This window comes from Opisthocomus hoazin, chromosome 21, assembly GCF_030867145.1.
Source record: "Opisthocomus hoazin isolate bOpiHoa1 chromosome 21, bOpiHoa1.hap1, whole genome shotgun sequence".
Taxonomy (NCBI): Eukaryota; Metazoa; Chordata; class Aves; order Opisthocomiformes; family Opisthocomidae; genus Opisthocomus; species Opisthocomus hoazin.
In genome coordinates, this window is record NC_134434.1 from 10,381,444 (window position 1) to 10,401,246 (window position 19,803).

The 19,803-nt window shown below is 40.8% G+C and overlaps 1 protein-coding gene across 4 annotated transcripts in view; it reads left to right on the forward strand.

Annotated features, from left to right (window-relative positions):
• The first annotated feature begins 370 nt into the window (after positions 1–370).
• The window catches only part of HELZ (helicase with zinc finger), a 96,072-nt gene continuing 76,639 nt past the window's right edge, over positions 371–19,803 (forward strand). For 2 of the 4 annotated variants that reach the window (XM_075440709.1, XM_075440708.1), the window contains exon 1: positions 373–631. Coding sequence is in view for 3 of the 4 variants with exons in the window: in XM_075440708.1 (XP_075296823.1) it covers positions 625–631 (7 nt within the window). In the remaining variant the exon portion in view is untranslated. Of the gene's footprint in view, positions 632–18,349; positions 18,578–19,803 lie in introns of all 4 variants that reach the window. The other 2 variants (XM_075440705.1, XM_075440707.1) reach the window with 2 other exon arrangements.

Here is a 19,803-nt window from a genome sequence, read left to right on the forward strand (position 1 = left end):
CCATCGCCCGGCCGCAGCCTCCGCGCGCCCACCCGCGCTTCTGCAAGTTTCTATAAGGGCGGTAACTTTACAAAAAATAAATAAAATCCCCACAACAGTAGAATAACCGCGAGAAAACATTAAAAAACCCCGAGGTCTTTGGCGCGGGGGGCGGCCGTCCCGCGGCCGGCCGGCAGGGCCCGTCCCCACGCCTGTGCGCGCCTCGCACCCCGCGCAGCGCCCGCCAACCCCCGCGCCGCGGGACGCAGCGACGCCGTTCCCGGGAAAGGTCAGGGGGCGGGAGAAAGAAAAAAAAAAATAAAAAAAAAAATCAAGAAAACAACGAAAGAGCCCAGGGTTGCCGGTTCCCAGCCCGAGCGGCGCGGCTGTGCCCCCTGACGCGGAGGCGTGAGGGGAGAGCGGCGGGACGGAGCCCGTGGCTGCCCTCCGCCAGCCGCCGCCGGCCTCCACAGTGCCGGCGGCGGGGCCGCGGGTCCCGGTCCCGATCCCAATCCCTGTCCCCGTCCCGCCCGCGCCCTCCGCCTTCCGCCGCTGGCCGCCGGGCCGGGAAGAGGGCGGGGGAGGGCTTTCCCACAATGCTTTGTGGGGACGTTGACAAGTGGATCCAAGATGGCGTAGAAAGTAATGACAGGTAAGTCAGGACTTCCCCATTCGCCCCCCGCGGGGGCCGAGGGCGGCCGGGCCCGGCTGGCGAGGGCTCCCGGGAGGCCTCGGGGTACCCTCGGCGCCCCGCGAGCGGCCGAGCGGCCGAGCGAGGGCTGCCGGCCGGGCCGGAGGCTGAGCGGTGCCGGCTGGAGAGGGCCCTGTGCCTGCGGAGGGGCCTGCAGCGGCAGCCGCTCGGGGGCTGTTTACGGGCAGGCTGGGCCGGAGCCCTGGGGGCTGCCGCGCTCTCCCGGGGGCCCGCGGCCGGCGGCGGGCGGGCCGGCGCGGCCCTGCGCCCGGCGGAGCGGAGGCAGGCGGAGGGGCCAGCCCGGAGAGCCGGGGCTGCCTTGCACAACCCCGGCTTCCCCTGGCTCCAGGGGTGCTCCGGGGGGGAGGCGGGAGGGGGTGCGGGGGGGGGGAGTCAGCTTTGTTTTTGTACGGGGCGGGGCGGGAGGGAACGGCTAGCGACAGCCAGGAAATAACGATAATCAAATAGAAGTAAAAAAACGGCTTAGGTTAGGGCTTGTTGGAGGATGGAAAAATAAATTGAAAGAATTTCAGAGCTGTTGTAAAATTAACCCTCGGAGCAACGAAGGCTTGGCAGATAAGCTTGTATTTTTGTTTTCTGCAGGAAGGCTTTGTCAGGGCCGAGTGGCTGGAAGTTGGGAGGTCTAACACAGATCCCGAGATCGCCTTTTATACAATGCATCTGTTGTGAAACTGAAAACGGGAGAGTTCATACCACAGCTTGCGATAACAGCCCTCCCAACAGAGACTATACATGTATACATAGGGCAAACCCCCAAGCAGGGGAAGCATGCATCTTACCCCTTCTGGGGTGGGTCATCTCCTTTTATTAATTTCCAGATGAGTGAAGTTGTTTGGCTTCAGTGCATTGTTAGTCAGGCGGTTTGATTAGAGTAACGTGATTAAACATATCATTGATGGAAATTAAGAATTAACTGCAGGGAAACAGTTGCAAGATTGCTTTCCAGTTGATGACAAAATGAGTGAGCGGTAACAAGGTAATAGGCTTTTTGCATTATCTGGAGTACAGAGAACTTGGGATGAAGTTTTAAAATTACATAATATATTTTACTTCTTATTGAAGAAATGAAATAATTCAGCTTTAAGACACAGAAATGTCTTAAAGCTGAATATCCTCATTGACAGATGAGTGCACTATGGCTAGTCTTGTTGGGATGGTTTGAATTGTTGGTGTCTTCTGATGTTGTTATTCTTAAGAAACAGTGTAATTGAAACAAGGCAAAGGATAAAATACCCCCCCTTGATTTATTTTAAGAAAAGACACATTCCTTTGTAAAAATGAAAATATAACTGAATTAAATTCACTTGGCAAGTTTGCATTATTTTCCAAGACTGAGTATTAGAACAGGGAGGTTTTAAAATAATGTGTTTTAAATTCAGTTGTTTCTATACTTTTGAGTCATAGCAGATTGTGAATGAAAACTCTGGGTTTTTTAAATGGCAAAGGTTGTTTGATTGGGACAGTGTAGGGATGCTAGGCATCTTGCTGGTCCTCTGTAGTGAGGAGCTGATTTTGAATGTCCAGTTAAGACTAGAGGACGGGAGAGTGTACAAGTGACCACCTCATTCCCTCCACCTCCTCAGGATGCAAACCGAGGATTTGATCTTAGGTGAATCAGACTTTGGTAGGCTTAGCTTTAGCAGCGCAGAAATTCTGAGTGGCGAAAGCTGAGTTAAGCTTTTTTTTGTTGAACTTTAATTAGCAGAACCATTTATTGGTAAGGGAAGGAACATTTTATGTGTTATTACTGATAAAATTGAGTTTTCTTTGTAATTTGTTATAAAAGCAGAAATTACTTTTTCCCTAGCTGAAATCACATTTCTGTTACCACTCCTCACCTCCATGAATTTTTTTGACTTGCGAAATGTACAGAGTATGTATTTCCCCTCCTTTAATTCATACGGACACTGTGCCTTTTAAAGTGAGCCGGATGAACTTTTCTATGAAAGAGGCTTAGTAAGGTGATGGCTGTAGGACTTGAAAGGTTGTAATAACTGTTTTTGTTGGGGGTTTTTGGTTTATTTTGGGGTTTGTTTGTTTGGTTTTGGTTAATGGGGGGTTGTTTTTGTTTCTCCCCATCAGACTGAAAATTAAAGGGAGGTGTGGAAGCAGCACCTTAATCTGTGATTTGTCCCAGTTCTGCTTCTTGATCTGTCATAGAGTATCCTTTCCCTTTGTGAAATGTCATTGATTTCAGAGAAATTGCTCCTGGACTTCAGGATCTCTATTAGTAGATCTGGTTGCAGGAGAAGGGCTGTGGTTTGGAGAGAACTTCGAAGGTTAGATTCATGGAGAAATTCCCATCTTGAAAAACGTAAGTAACAGTGTCTAGGAAGTTTGAAGAGGTAATATTTTCAAGGGGACAGGCCTAGTGCTTGAGAGATCTGGACAGCCTGATGCAATTCACTTCACCTGATTATGCTTCCTTGTGAAGGAATTTAAAATAGTAGTAGTGTACCTTATAAAGTAGTAGGGGACCTTATAAATGCTTACAAATATCTGAAGGGTGGGTGTCAGGAGGATGGGGCCCCACTCCACGCCGTTAGTCCTGGCTCTGCTAGTGTGGGTGGAGGACTGCCGTTTCCCTAATTTATGCTGTTTTTTTGGTCCTCTTTGTGCCCTGTTCTGCAGGATGCTAGTCCTGCCCCTTGACAGGTTTTACGCTGCCTAGCCTTGTCAGTGGGTTACTTTCTTAAGTGGATGTCACAGAGCGGGATGCCAATTTGTGCTCAGGTATAGAGGAGTCCAGGATGGTTGTCACATGGTCATCATAGGCTATTTTCCATAGAATTCCTATCCTGAGGAATTTTCATATGTCAACACAAGATTAAAGAGTAGAAGAGATGCCAAATGAATACTGGTATGTGTAATAGGTATGAAGAGCTTGCTCTTTTCAGTGGTGTCCAGTGACAGGACAAGGGGCAATGGGCACAAACTGAAGCACAGGAAGTTCTGTCTGAATATGAGGAAGAATTTCTTAACTCTGAGGGTGATGGAGCACTGGAACAGGCTGCCCAGGGGGGTCGTGGAGTCTCCTTCTCTGGAGATATTCAAGACCCGCCTGGACAAGGTCCTCTACAATCTACTGTAGGTGACCCTGCTTTGTCAGGAGGGTTGGACTAGATGACCCACAGAGGTCCCTTCCAACCCCTGCCATTCTGTGATTCTGTGAATCTTACCAAGTTGTAAAGAACCTTGATGCCTGTGGATGAAAGAGGCTATGTAAGAGCTAGGCAATTTTACTACTAATGTTTTCCAACTCTGTTAAATAGTAGTCTGATGAAATACATTCTCCAACATAAGCAGTTATTTTAGTTGCTAAAATCCCCTTTGCAATTACAGCTGCATGTTCTTTCTGACTTTCAGTGTGGGTTTTTTTGTTGTTGTTGTTTACTACCATCTTACATTTGCTACTGCACTTTAAGTGTTTTCATTTTAGTAATGTCAGAAGCAGTTGCTGGAGCAATTCAGATTATTAGTTGAAAACTCTTGAATCTTTCACCTCACTGGCATTCCCTCCTGAGGTCAGTGGTACCTAGATAGGTCTGGTAGCAGGAGTGAAATCTAAATTGGAAAAGTCTTTTGTAATAGTTTAAATCCTGTCCCCTGTGTACAGTCTGGATAACTAGGGAAAGCCATGAGAGCTGGCTTGGAGGGCAAGAGGAGGGGTGGTGTCCTTCTGCTCCAGCTTAGGGATAGAGTGGTTGGACAGATGGCATTTCCCCCGGCTTGGGGATCAGTAGGCCAAGAATCCCAGTAAACATGAATCCCGGCTGTCCTTTTTTCCTAGCGTTGTTGAAGGCTTCTTCCTGGTAGCAGATCCTCAGTGTTCCTCTTTGTGCAAGGTTGCTCATGGCTCATTGTAGCAGAGAAAACTGCAAATTTTGTATTCCTGATCTTCACTCCTGCTCGCCTATCATAGCTGTTTAATAATTTCTCACTTCCTTTGTTGAGGTCCTAAGGCAAGATCCCATTATCACTACATGGTATATGTATTTTTCCCTTTAAATGGAAGTATTATGTGTTAGATTATCAGAAAAAACAAGACATTCCTTTTTCTGTTCTTGTTTGTCTTGCTATTTCTTCTGTGGCCTTTGGCAGTAGTCAGCACTTGTGTTTATATATATCAGTAACATATATTTAAAGACATTGTACTTTGTGTGTTTGATTTTTTTAGTCCCTTTGGTAGACTTCTGCGATTGTCATTCTTTTTTCAGCAAGGAAGAAAAGAGAATATTGAAAAAGAGACTGCTTTTTCAAAAGTTTGCACAGTGTTGGTATGGAATAAAAAAAAAAATGGAGTGCTTGTGCTTCTGGAGATTTTGACTGGGAAAGTAAACACTTGTTTTCTTCTAGTATTTATTTTGGGGTGGAGGAAGAAAATAACTAAACTCTACAGATAGTGAAAGTGGGAATCTGCAAGGTCAGACTGCTCTACAGAAGCAGGCCAGTTTCTGGTGATTTTGTTATGGTGGTATTGATATGTAACTCAGGTTCCTTATTCAAAAACAGTCTCGCTTACTGAGCTTTCGTCTTCTTTTCACGCAAATGTTTACAACATGAGGCTTCAACCAGAAGCAGTCACTCATGTCTGAGAAACACAGAGAAGTGAATATTACTGTAGGAAAAGAGGTGCTTAGGAATTTAAGCAGGAAGACTGCAATTACCCATGGGCGAGAATTTGTTTTTCTGTTGCATTTCCATTGCGCTACTAGTTGAAGTTAAAGGATACTTAATGTGGCTGTAACATAATATCCAAATATTTCTGTACAATTTTATATGCAAATTAATTGGAGTAAATTTAATAGATACGCACTGGTTATTTACCCAGTCTTTTCTCAGAGTCCTCCAAAATACCGAATTGCAGGCTTACGACAGGAAAGACAGATAAGAAATCATGGATTTCAATCTTTTTGCTACTTAAATGTAATTTACTACACTGAGAGGTTCCATTTCATGACTAAACAGTTTGAGTGGCTACGATGGCCCCATCCTACTTCTGAATGAGTACAGGCTATCAATTTTTCTAAGAGGCATGGAGCCTTTGTCAGATGTTAGAAGACTCGTACTTTAGCAAGAAGGTAATTTAGAATTAACAACACTGAACTATACAGCTTTTCCAAGAAGCAGTAGGTACGCAGTGCTGCTGAATTGGTAGCAAGAGTTTTTGCAAGTGATTTTAGGTAAAGAGATGTTTTAGAGATATTACTGTAAACTGTTAGGCTATTTGTTTCTGTTCATCTCAGGAAGTACCACTTGCATGAAGAATGATGTGACTGAGGTGGATGTTTTTAATCTTTGGTTTATATGTGGTGGTGGGAAATAGATTTCGTGATCTCTCCTCTGTAAGCAGTAGGAAGGTTAAGGATTCTCAGAGCTGTAATGACTAAACATTGGAATTAAAAAATGAGCAGAATTATGTTAGGTATGAAATTTTGAATGTTGGAGTGGCAGGAAGTGAAGGATAGAAATGTGAGCAGTGTGTGGCTTTCTCCGAGCTGGTTTTATGGTAGTTAGGGTAAGTGTCATTTAGAAATGATCGTTCAGTTCGTGAATTTCACAGTGTTTTTATAGCAAAAATACTGTATTAATCAAGATGCTAAACATCACACTGCTTAAATATGCTTAGAAGATCTTTTAGAGCCTTTCAGACCCCATGGCAAAAGGGAAATACGTAACACAACAAGAGCTGTTTTTGAGAATCTTGATTGTTAGTAATGCAGCACGAGTGTTTAATTTGCTGGAAAATATTTAGTGGTTCAGCAGACCAAGAAAGTAGCAAATCTTTGTGGCCATAATAAATGGAGAATGCCACAAATGAAAAGCATAGTGAGTTTGGCAGCATATAAGATAAAGCGTCTTCCTTATATACCTTCTCACTTAATCTAAGGCAGTCTGTATTTTTGTAACTGAAAATTCTGTTTTATCCTGGGATAATTTTGGGGGGACGGGTCCAGGGAGTGTGCTTCTGTTCCCAAGTAATGTTCCTTCGCTGCTCTCAACTAAATTCCGCATCAGCTAGCTGGGATTCCCAAATACTGTTGACCAGCCACGATAGCTGCCTGATGTTGGACCCTCTGCCGTCTCAGGAGCCAGAATTTGTGGGGCTCTTCTCGTTGTCTACACAGGGAGATCGTTAAGGGGATTTTTTTTTAGCATACTTCTGAATTTGCACTGATGCAGTGTTGTAGCTGAGCGCTGTGGGTATTTTACTGAAGTGATGTTTTTGATTATAGTTGTTTGTGCTAATGGTTTTGAGGTAACTGTACTCTGGCCATATCTTAAGACACTCACACGTTTGGAATGATGCAGGACATTTGTTTTGTCGTTTGAACTGACTGATAGTGCTTGGCTGCAGTTCTGTTTATATTTATTTGGCTAGGCTAGACACCGCTTTTCTTCTTCCGAAGTTTTGTGAGAATTACGCCATTAACCACAGTAGGATTGTTACTCATTCCTGCTGATGTCTGTTCTTTGAGTGGGGTTTAGAATACGTGACTGAATCTCTAATGATCATTTCAGAAGGAATGAGTAGGGTGAATGCCGTTGGGTAACTTGTGTTTTGGATACAAGTTATGGTGTTGCCGATAGGGTTTGCTGTGCAAGGGGAATCCATATGCTATTCTCAGGAGAGGTCTAAAAATTGAACCTGTTGGTAGTATCATGTTCATGCATTTGAGAAGAAAGAGGGATGGTAGAAAAGCATAATCCAGATGCAGAAGGGTTAACATAATTAAAATACTTAGTTAGAAGACAACTCCCCAAATCAGGCTTAGCTATATTATGCCAAACTGTTTGAAGCTCATTAATGTAAAAATGCATTTCAAAGGTTATTTACAATAAAGATAGTAATTTTTAGTGGTGGAGGTTAGTTACTGCTTTGAACTTTGAAAACAGCACACAAATATCATACGCAGTTACATAATAGGTATGGTTTGGGGAAAGATGTGTGTGGAGTATCTGTGGGTGGCATGATTGTGTTGTTAAATCTGTTACGGTAGGACTCTTGTGCTAAGCACTGTATAAATGCGTAACAAAAAGCTCAGTCACAGTATTATTCACTACTGTAATAAATTTAAGTTCATCATAATGCTGCATGAAGACTGGGGTATATTAAAAGAAAGTTTTCTTGCTTTGTGTCGCAACTTTGGCTTATTTGTGTGTTCAGTTTGTGAGCTGTGCACGGTAACTGTGCAATATAGCTGATACTCACCATGAAGATTTTTCTTTCTTTTACGTCTTGAATGGATTGAAAAAGTGATTCATATTTTGCATTTCAAACAGAAAATGAATTAAGGGCTTTTTTTTTTTCCCCCATCCAAATGTAAAACTGTGGTAAATACCTGTATCCTCCGCATTTGCACTGGTGATCAAAGCTGTGTTCTTCAGGTAGATCTCCTCGTCCTAGGGGTGTGCTGCGTTGCAATACTGGAACGTGTCAAGAGTGGAGAAAGTTCTTGTATGAAAATTAAAGTTTGACAGTTGAGGAAAGGCTGTTTCAGCATCACTACAATATCCCTGTTAGGAAGAGAAAACGTGGATTGAACCACTGAGCTTTGGAGCTGCTTAGCTGTCAAGGGGGGAAAAGGAGTTTGTGTGGGGTTTTCCAAAAGGGGATATGCTGTGATAAATAATTTCCTAATTTAAAAACCACTTTTATTGCTGAAATCCAAATACAGCTGTATTAGAGGAAGCTGCAGATTGAACACAGGACTGAAAGTTAGGAACTACTAATTTTGATTCTGTCTCTGGGACTGGTTAAATTGATGAGCTTTGACAAATGAACTGTGGTCAGGTGCTCTCTGAAGACGGTGCTGTATGAGTGACAAGTTCCATGAGCGTCGTGGAAAACTTTGTGCCATATGTTTTTGCCTTTAAACTTCTGAAATACGTTTGTGAACATCCTGAGAAGTGTTTTGTGTCGAAATGATGCTTGGGAATCTTCTTTGACTCCCCTTTGCATTCCTTGGGAACACAGTTTTGTACTTGCTTGGCATTTGTAAACTTAGGTGACAGATGTTTAGTCATGTATAGACAGATGTACCAATATATCATACAGCAGACGTTTATCAAAAAGGACTTCTGGCAATATCTTATGACTCAGCGGAGAAGAGGTAATTGTATGATTGCATGACTGTGTAAGCCCTTAAGATTAATGGTGTTCACTTTTTTTGGTCAAAATTGTTACTAAATATTATATTGTGAAATGTACAGAGACACTCAGGAGCAAGGCTGTGTTCTGTTATTGAAATGTTTAAAAGAGAGGTTCTGCCACAAGTAGGTTATAGTTTTAGAAGTTGTGGATTATGATGTTTAAAACAGCTTTCAGAATATGAATACTGTATTCTTCTGCAAAGTGTGTTGGAGTTTGAGACTCGTAGGTTGGTGCTGCTCCACGGAGAGCTGGCTGGTCATGTAGTGCTGATTCTTCCCTTTGTTTTTCTCTGGCAAATTTTGTTAAGAGAAGCAAAGATTAAATTACTTTTCTAATGCATTTTTTTAAAGTAAGTAATTGGTGATGTTGTTATGGGGATAAAATGGTAACCATGGGACAATATTTCAATTAAAATGCCCTCATCTTGGAGAAGTGTGAGAAACCCTACTCTCAAAAAGCACAGAGAATGTATAGCTATACGGAATACAAACTGCTGCTGTTAACCAGTTATTATGAAAGATTGTTTACGTGAAGATTTTCTATGAAGGAGCCAAAAGAACTTTAGGTGGGGCAGAAGCACCACCTATTATTATGTTACCTGATGCTTACTGTGACATATTCCTCATTTCAGTTAGTTATTACTTGCCAAATTTTAATTATTTGGGTTGAAATTTCCCATGGTAGGTCTCTGTCTCAGGCTGACTTTTTGGGTGCTGTGGAGGGAGTGAAGGGTTCTGCTGCCACGATTCAGTCTTTTCTGAAAATTGGGCAAAAAATATATTCCTGTGTTCACAATAAAATAAAAAAAAAATTCTAATGTCCTATAGTGCTGCTTTGTAAAGAGTTGAGATGTGATACAGTATGATGTTTCTGCCATGTATGTACTTGTTACCAACCCTCTGAATAATCTGCTCAGTGTTGGTCAAATTAGCATTTAGTACATGTCTAAAAGATCATCCCTGCAGTGAATATACTTCAGTCTGAGCTAAATGGGATTTCCGTACAGTTTGAGGGCTAGGGCTTCTGCATTCCTCCCTGGGGTGGTTTTGGACAAAACTGAGAGCACAGAGAATTCCCCTTCTGTACTCCCAGTAGCTGGTTCCCCTTTCCTCCAGCTCTACCTTCCTGTGGCACGGAGGGACACAGTGACTGCATTTGAACAGAAGGTGCAACATGCAGGTTTTTGCAGAATATGTAGAATAAATGTGGAGATGGGGATGGTTGAACAAGGAGACTGAGATTGGAAAAATATTAGTGTTAGAAAGAAACAAGTAGAAGGGAGGCTCCACTGTGGGTACATATAATTTATTTTGTAATGCTAGTGCAGTTGTTTGTTGGAATGCAGTTTCACTATTTGCATAAACTAGAAAGTGTTGAAGTAATAGAGCAGGGAATAGCAAAAAAAAAAGGCAAATCATACTTAAACCTTATCTTTGTTACACTTGATTTTCTGTATTTCTAACGAATGCTCCCATGTTGTGACCTATGGGAATACTGAATACTTGTAAGTTACTCTGCAGACACTGGGTGTTCCGCTTTGATCATATAAAGAGTTGTATAATGCAGGGCAGAGCAGAACGGGGAAAAATCGCTTTTAGTTGTCTGAATATGAATAGGAGAATTTTATAGAAACTTTTGGCTTTAATGTGTTTTAATATTTTAATTCTTTGTAAAATGGGAATGTCAGAAGAATAAAGATATTTTCTTAATACTTGTGAAGTGCTTGATTACAGTATTTGTAAGTGTTATTGAAAAGTTAATGAAAACATTAAAATGCAGTTTGAGACAGATTTGAGTAGCATGCAGTAAGTAAGGCCTTAAGCCCTATGCTGAAATATTTAGATGTCCCTTAAGCAGGCAGCCTCTGTTCTGCCTGCTCGTTGCGCCAGGTAGCCTTGAAAAATGTAGTATGTGACTGATACAGTTAAAGGCTATATCGTCATTCGCACGCAGAGGAGGGCCAACAGGAGCTTGTACAGATACTTTTGTTGGTACACGACCTTTGAGTATCGAACCTTACAACCTAGTATTTGTACTGTAAGTTTAACGAATGCAATAGGTATCTATATTAGCTTTGTGTATCTAGGAGTCTTGTGTCTGTCAGTTATGGATGGCTTTCAGGCAAAGCGAGTACACGCCAGGTAGATGCTGTGCTTTGACTTGCCATGTGTTTTGTTTCATCAAGATAGGTAATGTTTTCAGACAGCTGTGTGAAAAAGGATGATTTTAAAGGGAGATGAAGATATCGGGGATACTTATGTGGTGGATGGGGTGGTTACAAGTGCTGAGGCCGTGAGTTATTTTCAGATTTTGAACCAAAGATAGTCAGTTTGTCCACATGTAAATGTTCCTTCCACTGGCTGTATAGATTGTCCTTTCTGCTGTTATTTCCAAAATGAAAACAAAAGAGATTAGTAAAGGTAATAAAGTGTTAATAGTCACTTAATAGAGTGTCTGTACTGAAATCATAACTGACGTGCAATAAAATCTAACTCATTTACATTTGTGATGTATGTAAAGTTATTTAAAGAACACAGAGGATCTGGGTGCAGAAGGCATTTGCTCTTAGTCTCAATTGCTGCTAAGTTTTGTTACTATTGTTATGTGAATGGTAAACCACCCACAGGCACTTGCTCCTTTTTACTAAATGTGGATGTGTTTATACATTAAATTTACAGGATCAGACTCAAGGCTCCATTTATGTGGCCAGAGATCTCTTGTCCTTCTAATTTATGGTGCTGTCTTTGGTTTTTCAGCGTGGAAGGATAATCTAAGTATTTAATGGTGGGGGGCATCATGAACTTCTTAATTCATTTTTTTTTCCCTGCCTGAAATCAAGCATATCATGTTCCTTAGAGGCCATGTGGCAGAAGTTCTTGCTGCTGTTATGCTATATAATAAAACCTTGAAATAAGCTTTTCTCATTTTGTATGCTCCATTTCAGATTTAACATCATTTTTGGAATTTAAAGTAGGGTCATTTTGCCTGGAGTTGTACAACGTTAACCAGAGTAATTCAGTTATTTCAGAAAACTGATTAGATTGTCGTCTCTCAAGGGTGGACACTTCGGTATTTGTGTAAGGTGTGCAGTACATTTCTGAGCATTGCGTATAACTAATATTACTGACTTCAGCCATAACTGCAATAAATAAGTGCGTAGGATCTCTCCTATAATGTTTTTCTTAAAATAAAAAAAAAAAAACCAAAAGCATGTTTCATACCATTCTTTTCTGCGCCCTGCACATGAAAGCTGCACCATCTTTTTTCTCTCTGTTCAGTGAAGTCTTCCACATTGGTATAGTGTACTATCATTATCTACTCTCATTTTATTAAATGATTTCCGAGTGTGGGATTATTTATGATGTATATGTCCTTACACTAGGAAGGTGCTTTTTTTTTTTTCAGCATTTTATGCAGCTGTATTTTATTCCTTCCTGGAGGCTTGTAAAATTCTTTTTTGTCTGAAGGCAAACAGGAGTTTGTTTTACCACAATAGGTAAGGAAAATAAATAGATGTTTAATCTTACTTTATTAATCTAAAGGTATTTAAGTGGTATTTTGGAGTACTACAAAAACAGTTACATAACATTATCTAGAGGTGCAAGCATGCCTTAAGATGGGATCACTACAGATGCCAGAGCGACTGTATAATATGATTTAACAGTGGATAGATGTATTATTCGCTGGTTCAGGATGTGGACTGACAAATGCAGCTTGTTTGCAGAGTCTTGATAGTTGAATTTCAATGACCCCACATTTTTAACTATTACGTCGGCATGTTCACAGTAGCTAACACTTTTATTGTGTAGTATACTTAAGGTATTGTAATTAATCCAGATTGTTAAACAAACCCAGATCTTTCCATACCTGTGTAAATTAAACTATTTTGTCAATCTCTTCCTGATAGTTTTGAGGGAGAAAGAACTAGAAGACTCTTCAGTCACAGGGATTGTGTCGGTACCAACTTCCTGATTTCACAAATATTACTTTTCTACACTATGGAAACAACAAATTTTTGAGGCCTTCATATGTGAATTGCTTACATCTCAATTTTACCAGTAACAAATTTCAAAAAGCTAAGCGATGTGTACTGCTACTGTCTCTAGTGTAAAAAGTTTGGAAACTGCTGTAGTGAAACCTGGGAACTATTGGATGGATCCTTGAGCAGTTAAGCTAGTGAATGCAGTTTATGGATTTTATCATTATGGTCCAGAAAAATTAGTAAGATTTTTCTCTTACTATTGAGTGATATTTTGGTGCAGTGCTATCTCTCTGGCTGGCTAAATGGCAGCAGATGACAGTAATTAATAGAGTAACTGACCTCTTGGTATCAGCAAGAGGCTGAATTGCAACTTCTCCTTTCCCTTGGTGGACTTGAAAATCTGGGTCTCTTGTCTGTCTCCTTACAAGTTTTTCATAAAACTTGCAGCATCTTTGAGACCCTGTAGACTTCTATGAAATTCAGTTCAAATTGACTTGATTTTCAGAAGTTACTGGGGAGGGGCAGAGCAACCAGCCTCAAAAATAAATCTGGTAGATCTCTTCTTACCTCTTGAAAGGAATTGCTGGGAAGTTATGATAAAACAGTATCTTTTCTTGGCGTATTACCTGAGTTTATTACATGTTTAAAACTTCTATCTGGTTTGGTGGCCAGCCTTTCCAGTTTGTGAGAAGGGCTGAAAAATGACAAAGGATGAGGAAACACAGCGTGGTCACCACACACATTTCCTCAGAGAGGGACAGGATGAGTTGAATTCCTGCCCTGCTTTCTCTGAGCCTGCGCCAGCTTGACCGCAATAGGCAATGGAACGGCAAACCCTTCTTCTGCTCTCCTTTCCTGCAATACAATGGGCTGTTAACAGGAGGACACAGCTGAATAGCTTTGGCAAGGAAGATTTGGGTGCTTATTTCTCACAGCAGAACTCTTTGAAGGGTTATGGATTGTAATGGGAGGCAGCTGGAGAGGCTCTTCCCCCTGCGTGTTCCCCATGGCAATGGGTCTCATTCATTTGCTTCAGTTTGCGAATCCCGGGATGTGGCTCTTGAAGTATGTTCAGTTGACAGTAAATTCCTACCAGCCTCACTGTAGGACTGCAAGTTGAACATCATTACTTGAGCATAAATCGTTACAAGAGATGTTAATGTCTGTTTAAAATATGCAAATATTTACTGACTTGTCTACTGTTTGTCAGCTTGGCATGCGAGACCTTGGATCTGATCCTTCTGTCTTGGCAGACTTTGGGAATTTCGCCAATAACATTAATAGGAACAGCATTGTGCCCTCTACTCTGTTTGTTTATGAAGTACAGTGAGAGTTATCTGGCTAGATGCTGTACAGTGAGTTGAAAAAGCATCTGTTTGAAATTTTTTAAGAACTGTCACGTGCTTTAACTTATTATCTTAATGTATGGACCCTTTGGTTCCATAAAATACATCGGTAATCTGTGAAGCATGGAAGTGCACAATCGTGAGTTAAACTGCTGTGAAACACTCAAATTTTAGTTCACGATGTTCTCTCCTCCTACACTGATTTTTAGTTTGAAGTTGGACTCAGCAAACTGTGGAGTAATTTTTCTAAAGCCTCCTGTGCACCAAGCAGGCGTAGTGTGTACTTGAAACGAAATGACTGTGTGGATCACATTTGTCACTCTTCCTCCCCAAGCTGCCCCTTCTGCCTTTCCCAGCCCCCTCTGCAGTTCTGGAGGGGAAGTGTGCAGTTTTATTTGGACTTTAGATTTCAGTTTTCAAGTTTGTTTACAAAATCCCTTTGGAAGGCAGGCAAAATACTCAGGAATATTGAGCCTGAAAATCATTAGGTGTAGGACAAAAAAAATCCCTCCCAGTTCATTGAAAAAAAGGCCAAGACTTAAGTTACACCAGTTGGAACTAACCAGATCTTTTAAATGACGTTTTGTGTAAGGTAAGCTGAGCACAGCTTGGCCTTCACAGAAGTGTAAGATCAGTAAGTTTTCTTTTACTTAAAGGCAGGAGTTTTTTTGAGGTACAAAGTATGATGCCAGGGTTGGATTTCTGGATTAGCCAGTGAGGAGGAGGTGTGTAAACTTCAGTCTGTTCTCTAGTCAATGTGATGCTTACGGTCATATCAGGTGGAATTCACAGGCGCTGTGTTTAAATATTTTACTGGAGTGCATGAATCTGGAGCCTTTCTGTAGGCAGCAGTGCTGCTGTGAGACGATTCAAAGCTAAGAAATGCTTTGAATTGACCACTGATAACAAAGGCTCTGTTGATAAGGCACTGTGCCTGTATTTCTAAGGTGGGTCCACCTATTTCGGATGCGTAACTTGAGATAGTGGGAGTAGGCCTGTTCACTGTTTCTTCAAAATTCTGAAGATGTATTAAACTTTGCTATTAGAATAAATTGTTACTCAAATTTGAATTTAGAACTCTTCTGGCATGCAGTTCTCCAGGCCGTTTTGAGAAAATGAATAATCCTGACATTTGTTCTGTTACATGCTTGTACTTTAATCTCAGTTTTACAGACAGAGGAAGTGCAGTGCCCAAGTAATTTGCTCAGTTTTGCAAAGAGAGTTGGGAATGTAGCACTGGCCTTGTGACACTTTAGCTTTCAATTCTAATCTGTAATAAGTTCTACTCTTGAAGTTAATGTAGAAATTCCAGTTTTACATTTGAATTTTAAAAATTAACATTTTAAAAATTAAACATTTGTAGAACTGAAATTTTCTTTGACAAGTGTCTCCATTCCTTGGCTGTTAAAATATTAGCTGTTCTGAAATAATTTTAAACATGGGTAGGTTGGGTACCACAATAGACTAGATTTTAAGAAAGGGTGGTTGTAATTCACATTCATGTCTCAGTTGCTAATGTAGGTACAACTCGGGACCACAACTAGGAAAGCGAGTTGTTAGTCAGCAGGAAGAGCCGAGTGCCTCTGAGGAACACTTAGAGCACCTGGACTGGAGTCGGAAAGTAGATGGTGCAAATACCCAGATGTGCGTGTTTGTGTCTGCATGTATGGATATAACTGGAATTGAAAGGAAGTCTGAGAGCCTGAGTGTATCATTTTCCATATGTTGTCCACATACTAGTTTTCGTTGTTACGATTAGCTTTTTTTTAAAAAGCAAATTACACTGCAGCAGCTCCTTCTCTATCACTGTGTCCCGTGCACTGTGACTTCAGAGCTTTTTTGATTACACTGTTAAATACTCATAGTGTGACTCAGTTTAGCCCAGTTATCCAAACAGCCTGGTCCTGACTTCACTTAGCTCTGCTTCGCTTAATCTGCAGGTTATTGCTTAGGGTCAGTTAGGTCCTCTGAAATGCTCTCTTCAGTCTTCAAGCTGCGCAAAGAAGTTGTGTGGCCTTTGCAGTACAGTAGTCACTGCTGGGCGTGTAAAACCCAGCTTCTCCTCAAACAGACTAGTTCAATATTTATCAAAGCAGCCAGCATAAGACAACTGATAAAGAAAAATGTGTTTTCTTTTACGTGGTGCCCTGTTGGAGAAGAAGGGCTGGATAAAGTAGCTTCCAAATGCTGATCAGTCGCTGGCCAGGTCAGTTAGGATGGGATCTGTGTATAAACAGTTCTTTGGGAATAAACACACAGAAGCTCTGCTGAGGCTTTTGGCCAAAGGAATTTTGGTTATATGTCAGCCAGGAAGCGAGGAAATCAAAAGTAAAACAGAGTTCCTGAGATCCTCTCTTTTCAGTCCCTTAGGAGGAAAACAGAATGTACATGAGAAAAACAGCAATTAACTATTGTATTACTGTTGAAACAAGTCCTACATATGTAAAATTCACTGTGGCCTAAAATGTTAGTGAAGTGGAAATCAATGTAATGTTTAGTTGTATGCAGAAAGGATCCTTGCATAAACAGCTTAAGAATACCTAACATTTATATAATTGAAAATATGTGCTAAAGTGGTCCCACTGAGTGTCTTTAATGTTAATAGAATTACTCTTATGAATGAATTTACTCGTATGTATGGAAATGCAAAACCTACTTGCCTGTTCCTATTTGATTGAAAATGAGGACTTATTTGTAGCAGAAAAAGAAATATCTGGATGAATGAGGTAATATTTTGCAAGGTCATTGTTAAGAAAGAGGCATGTCACAGTTTTGTGTCGGGATGACCGCAAAATATTCATGCTTGTGTTCCTTAGTTTTTGGAAGATACATTGTTGTACAAGAAATTTTTATATAAACGTTGTAAAAGGGAAGGTGGTTTAAGTCAAAATTGTCTTGAAAAATCAATATTCCTTTATGTTTCTAGATTGATACCAAAAATAAAATTTTGAGAATGGAGGGGAACACATAGAACACCATGTGAAAAGTCTTATTTACATTTCTGCTGTTTGTTGGCTTAGGCATGTGCTAATGAGAAAAGTGGGATAGTGAATTGTTTTTCATAAAAAGAAAATGTGTTTATTTGACCTTCAGATTAACTTCTTGAAGTTACTTTACCTTAGTTTGGTTAAAAATCTAAAAATATCAAGTATAAAGGAAGTTTTTAGCAGTGAATTTTTGAAGTGGGCTAAATATAGTAATTTGAGACAATTGTAATAATTGAGATAGAATCACAAGTATTGATAGTACGCTGCTTGCTAAAAATGAAAATGAGAACTCATTTTTTCCTCTTTCACTTATCAACGCATTTTTGTGAAGTCAGCGTTTAAGTACAATGTCTCTAGAGATATGTATCAGATTTAACTATTATGTCAATGAAGGGAGAATATAGACAGGGATTATAGAAGTGCTTTGCTTTTCTACTGGTGGTTTAGATTGTGGATAACCGTTTGTCTCAGTTTATTGACACATACTGTCTGTCTTGTGTACAGATTTTTAACACAACAGTTTCAATTTTTCCCCCCTAAAAATATTTACTTTAAAATTATTTAAAAAGTTTTGCACAGAGGTGTTGGTGTGGCAGGGATATCTAGACTTTCTCAGACATAAATGGAAATAAACCAGCTGGAGGAAGAGACAAGCACTTTGCTGTCGACCTCCTGTTCTTTCTCATCCATGCTTGTCCCTCCCCGTTGTGCCTCACCCGGCCGGAGGGAGCGGCTCCTGCCCCCGAGCGTAGGTGAGAAGTGCTTTGAAGAGAAAGGTGTCTTGGAGTAAACGGCTGCAGGCTCAAGAAAGAGCAGTTGGTGGATGAGTTGTATGCCTTCCAAAGCAAAGATCACGTTGCCAGTGAAGACCCAAAAGCCTCTGTGTAGCAAAGTGCTTAAAGCCATGCTGACTTTAAAATTTGAAACTGCAGTTTATAATATTCTCAAAATCAGTCATGGGCTTAAATACCTTCTTGAATTAGAATCAAAACCAACAGCCGGGAGCGATGAAGGAAAGACTGGGAAGAGGTTAGTTAGTGAGAAAGGTTGGGGTAGGAAATGCGAATGGCATAAAGCGAAGGGGATGTGATACAGCACCTTGAGATGGGAATGGAAGTTGGTTGGCGAGTTGTCACTGCCATTATGCAGCTAACCAACATTTTATCATCCCCTCTGCCCCCACTCTAGGATTTCTGTCCCTGAGTCATGGCAGACAGAAGACCAGAGAAGTCATGTGAACAAGCATGTGAATCTCTTAAGCAGCAGGATTATGAAGTGGCAGTGAAGCATTGCACAGAGGCTCTCCTTTCCCTCAGCCAGTACCCCCCCGCTCACCTCCCGGAGGCATGCCAGGCAGAAATCGACCGCATCAAAATCGAGACTCTTCTGTATAGAATTGCTTCCTTTTTACAACTTGTGAGTGTGACTCTTTAATAGTATCTAGTGAACTGGGAAGAGCAATCAAATATCTTGTACCGTCAAGATTTGAAGAAAATTCAGAGTTTTCCTGTGATTTGGCATGTTGATTTGCCACAGAATCCCTCTTGCTAAAGCATATATGAGGCTTCTGTCTTGTAGTTTTCCCTGATCTGTATATTTGTCAGGGTTGGTACCTCTAAGTAGTTTGGGTCTGAATCACAGTTCTCTAAAAAGCGAAGAAAAATACTTAAAAAAAAAAAAGTTTAAAAAATTATCTTCCAGGAAGGCAGAACATCTGGGTTTAGGGTGCTATGTTTGTACAGTTATTCTGAATTACATACCAAATTACCTTGTCTTTGAAGAGCATGAAATGAAGGTTGCAACTATAAACTTAATAAACAAGAAATGCCAGAATTCAGGTAGCCGATTCATAGCTAATTTACCTCCATTTGCATAGGCCTAACATTAGCCTTTTAAAACTTGATTGTATTCTAGTTTTCCATTGCTGGGCTAGAGCATATCTAGTGAAAGATGCAACTTATAGGCGGTGACAGATGTTTAATGGAAATGTGAAAACTGGGGCCTTTGTAAAGGTTTGTAAATGCAAGGCAAGAGGCATAACCCTGAATTATAGGTGATCCCATTGCCAAATTTGTGTCCTTCCTTTGAAGCATCAGAGCGCTACACTTTCTTAAAGGAAAGGACATTACAGTGCTTAAGAATAAACCTACAATCTGCTTAATTAACCTACATTTTTTCTTACCTTTCTGTTTTGGAAATGTTATTACAGATTTACAGGGGCCTTGTCCACTCCAAATCGTCGTATATCGGGTGTGAATGGTTTCATCCCAGGTGGGAAAAGCTCGGCCAAGTTGTAAGCGCTTGCTGGGCAGCTGTAAGATAAATCATGCCCATCTGATTAGGGAGCATTTTTAAGCATTCTTTAAAAAGAAAACTGAATTGGACTATTTAGTGTGCAAAACAACAACTGGGAAGCTTCTTAAATGAAGATACGACCTATCTTATGGCTCCTCAGGGGAAGGTGTTTTTTTAATGGAAGTTGTGTTGCTACAGACTTAACTTCTCAAAATTATTTACAAAGGCCATTATACAGATAGATGCTTAGCAGCATTTAATACACTCCTGACCTGGATGCCTTTGAAAATCCTGTGAGGCACCTATCTGGATGTTCATCATAATGAAAATTATCGCAGTAAGTGTTC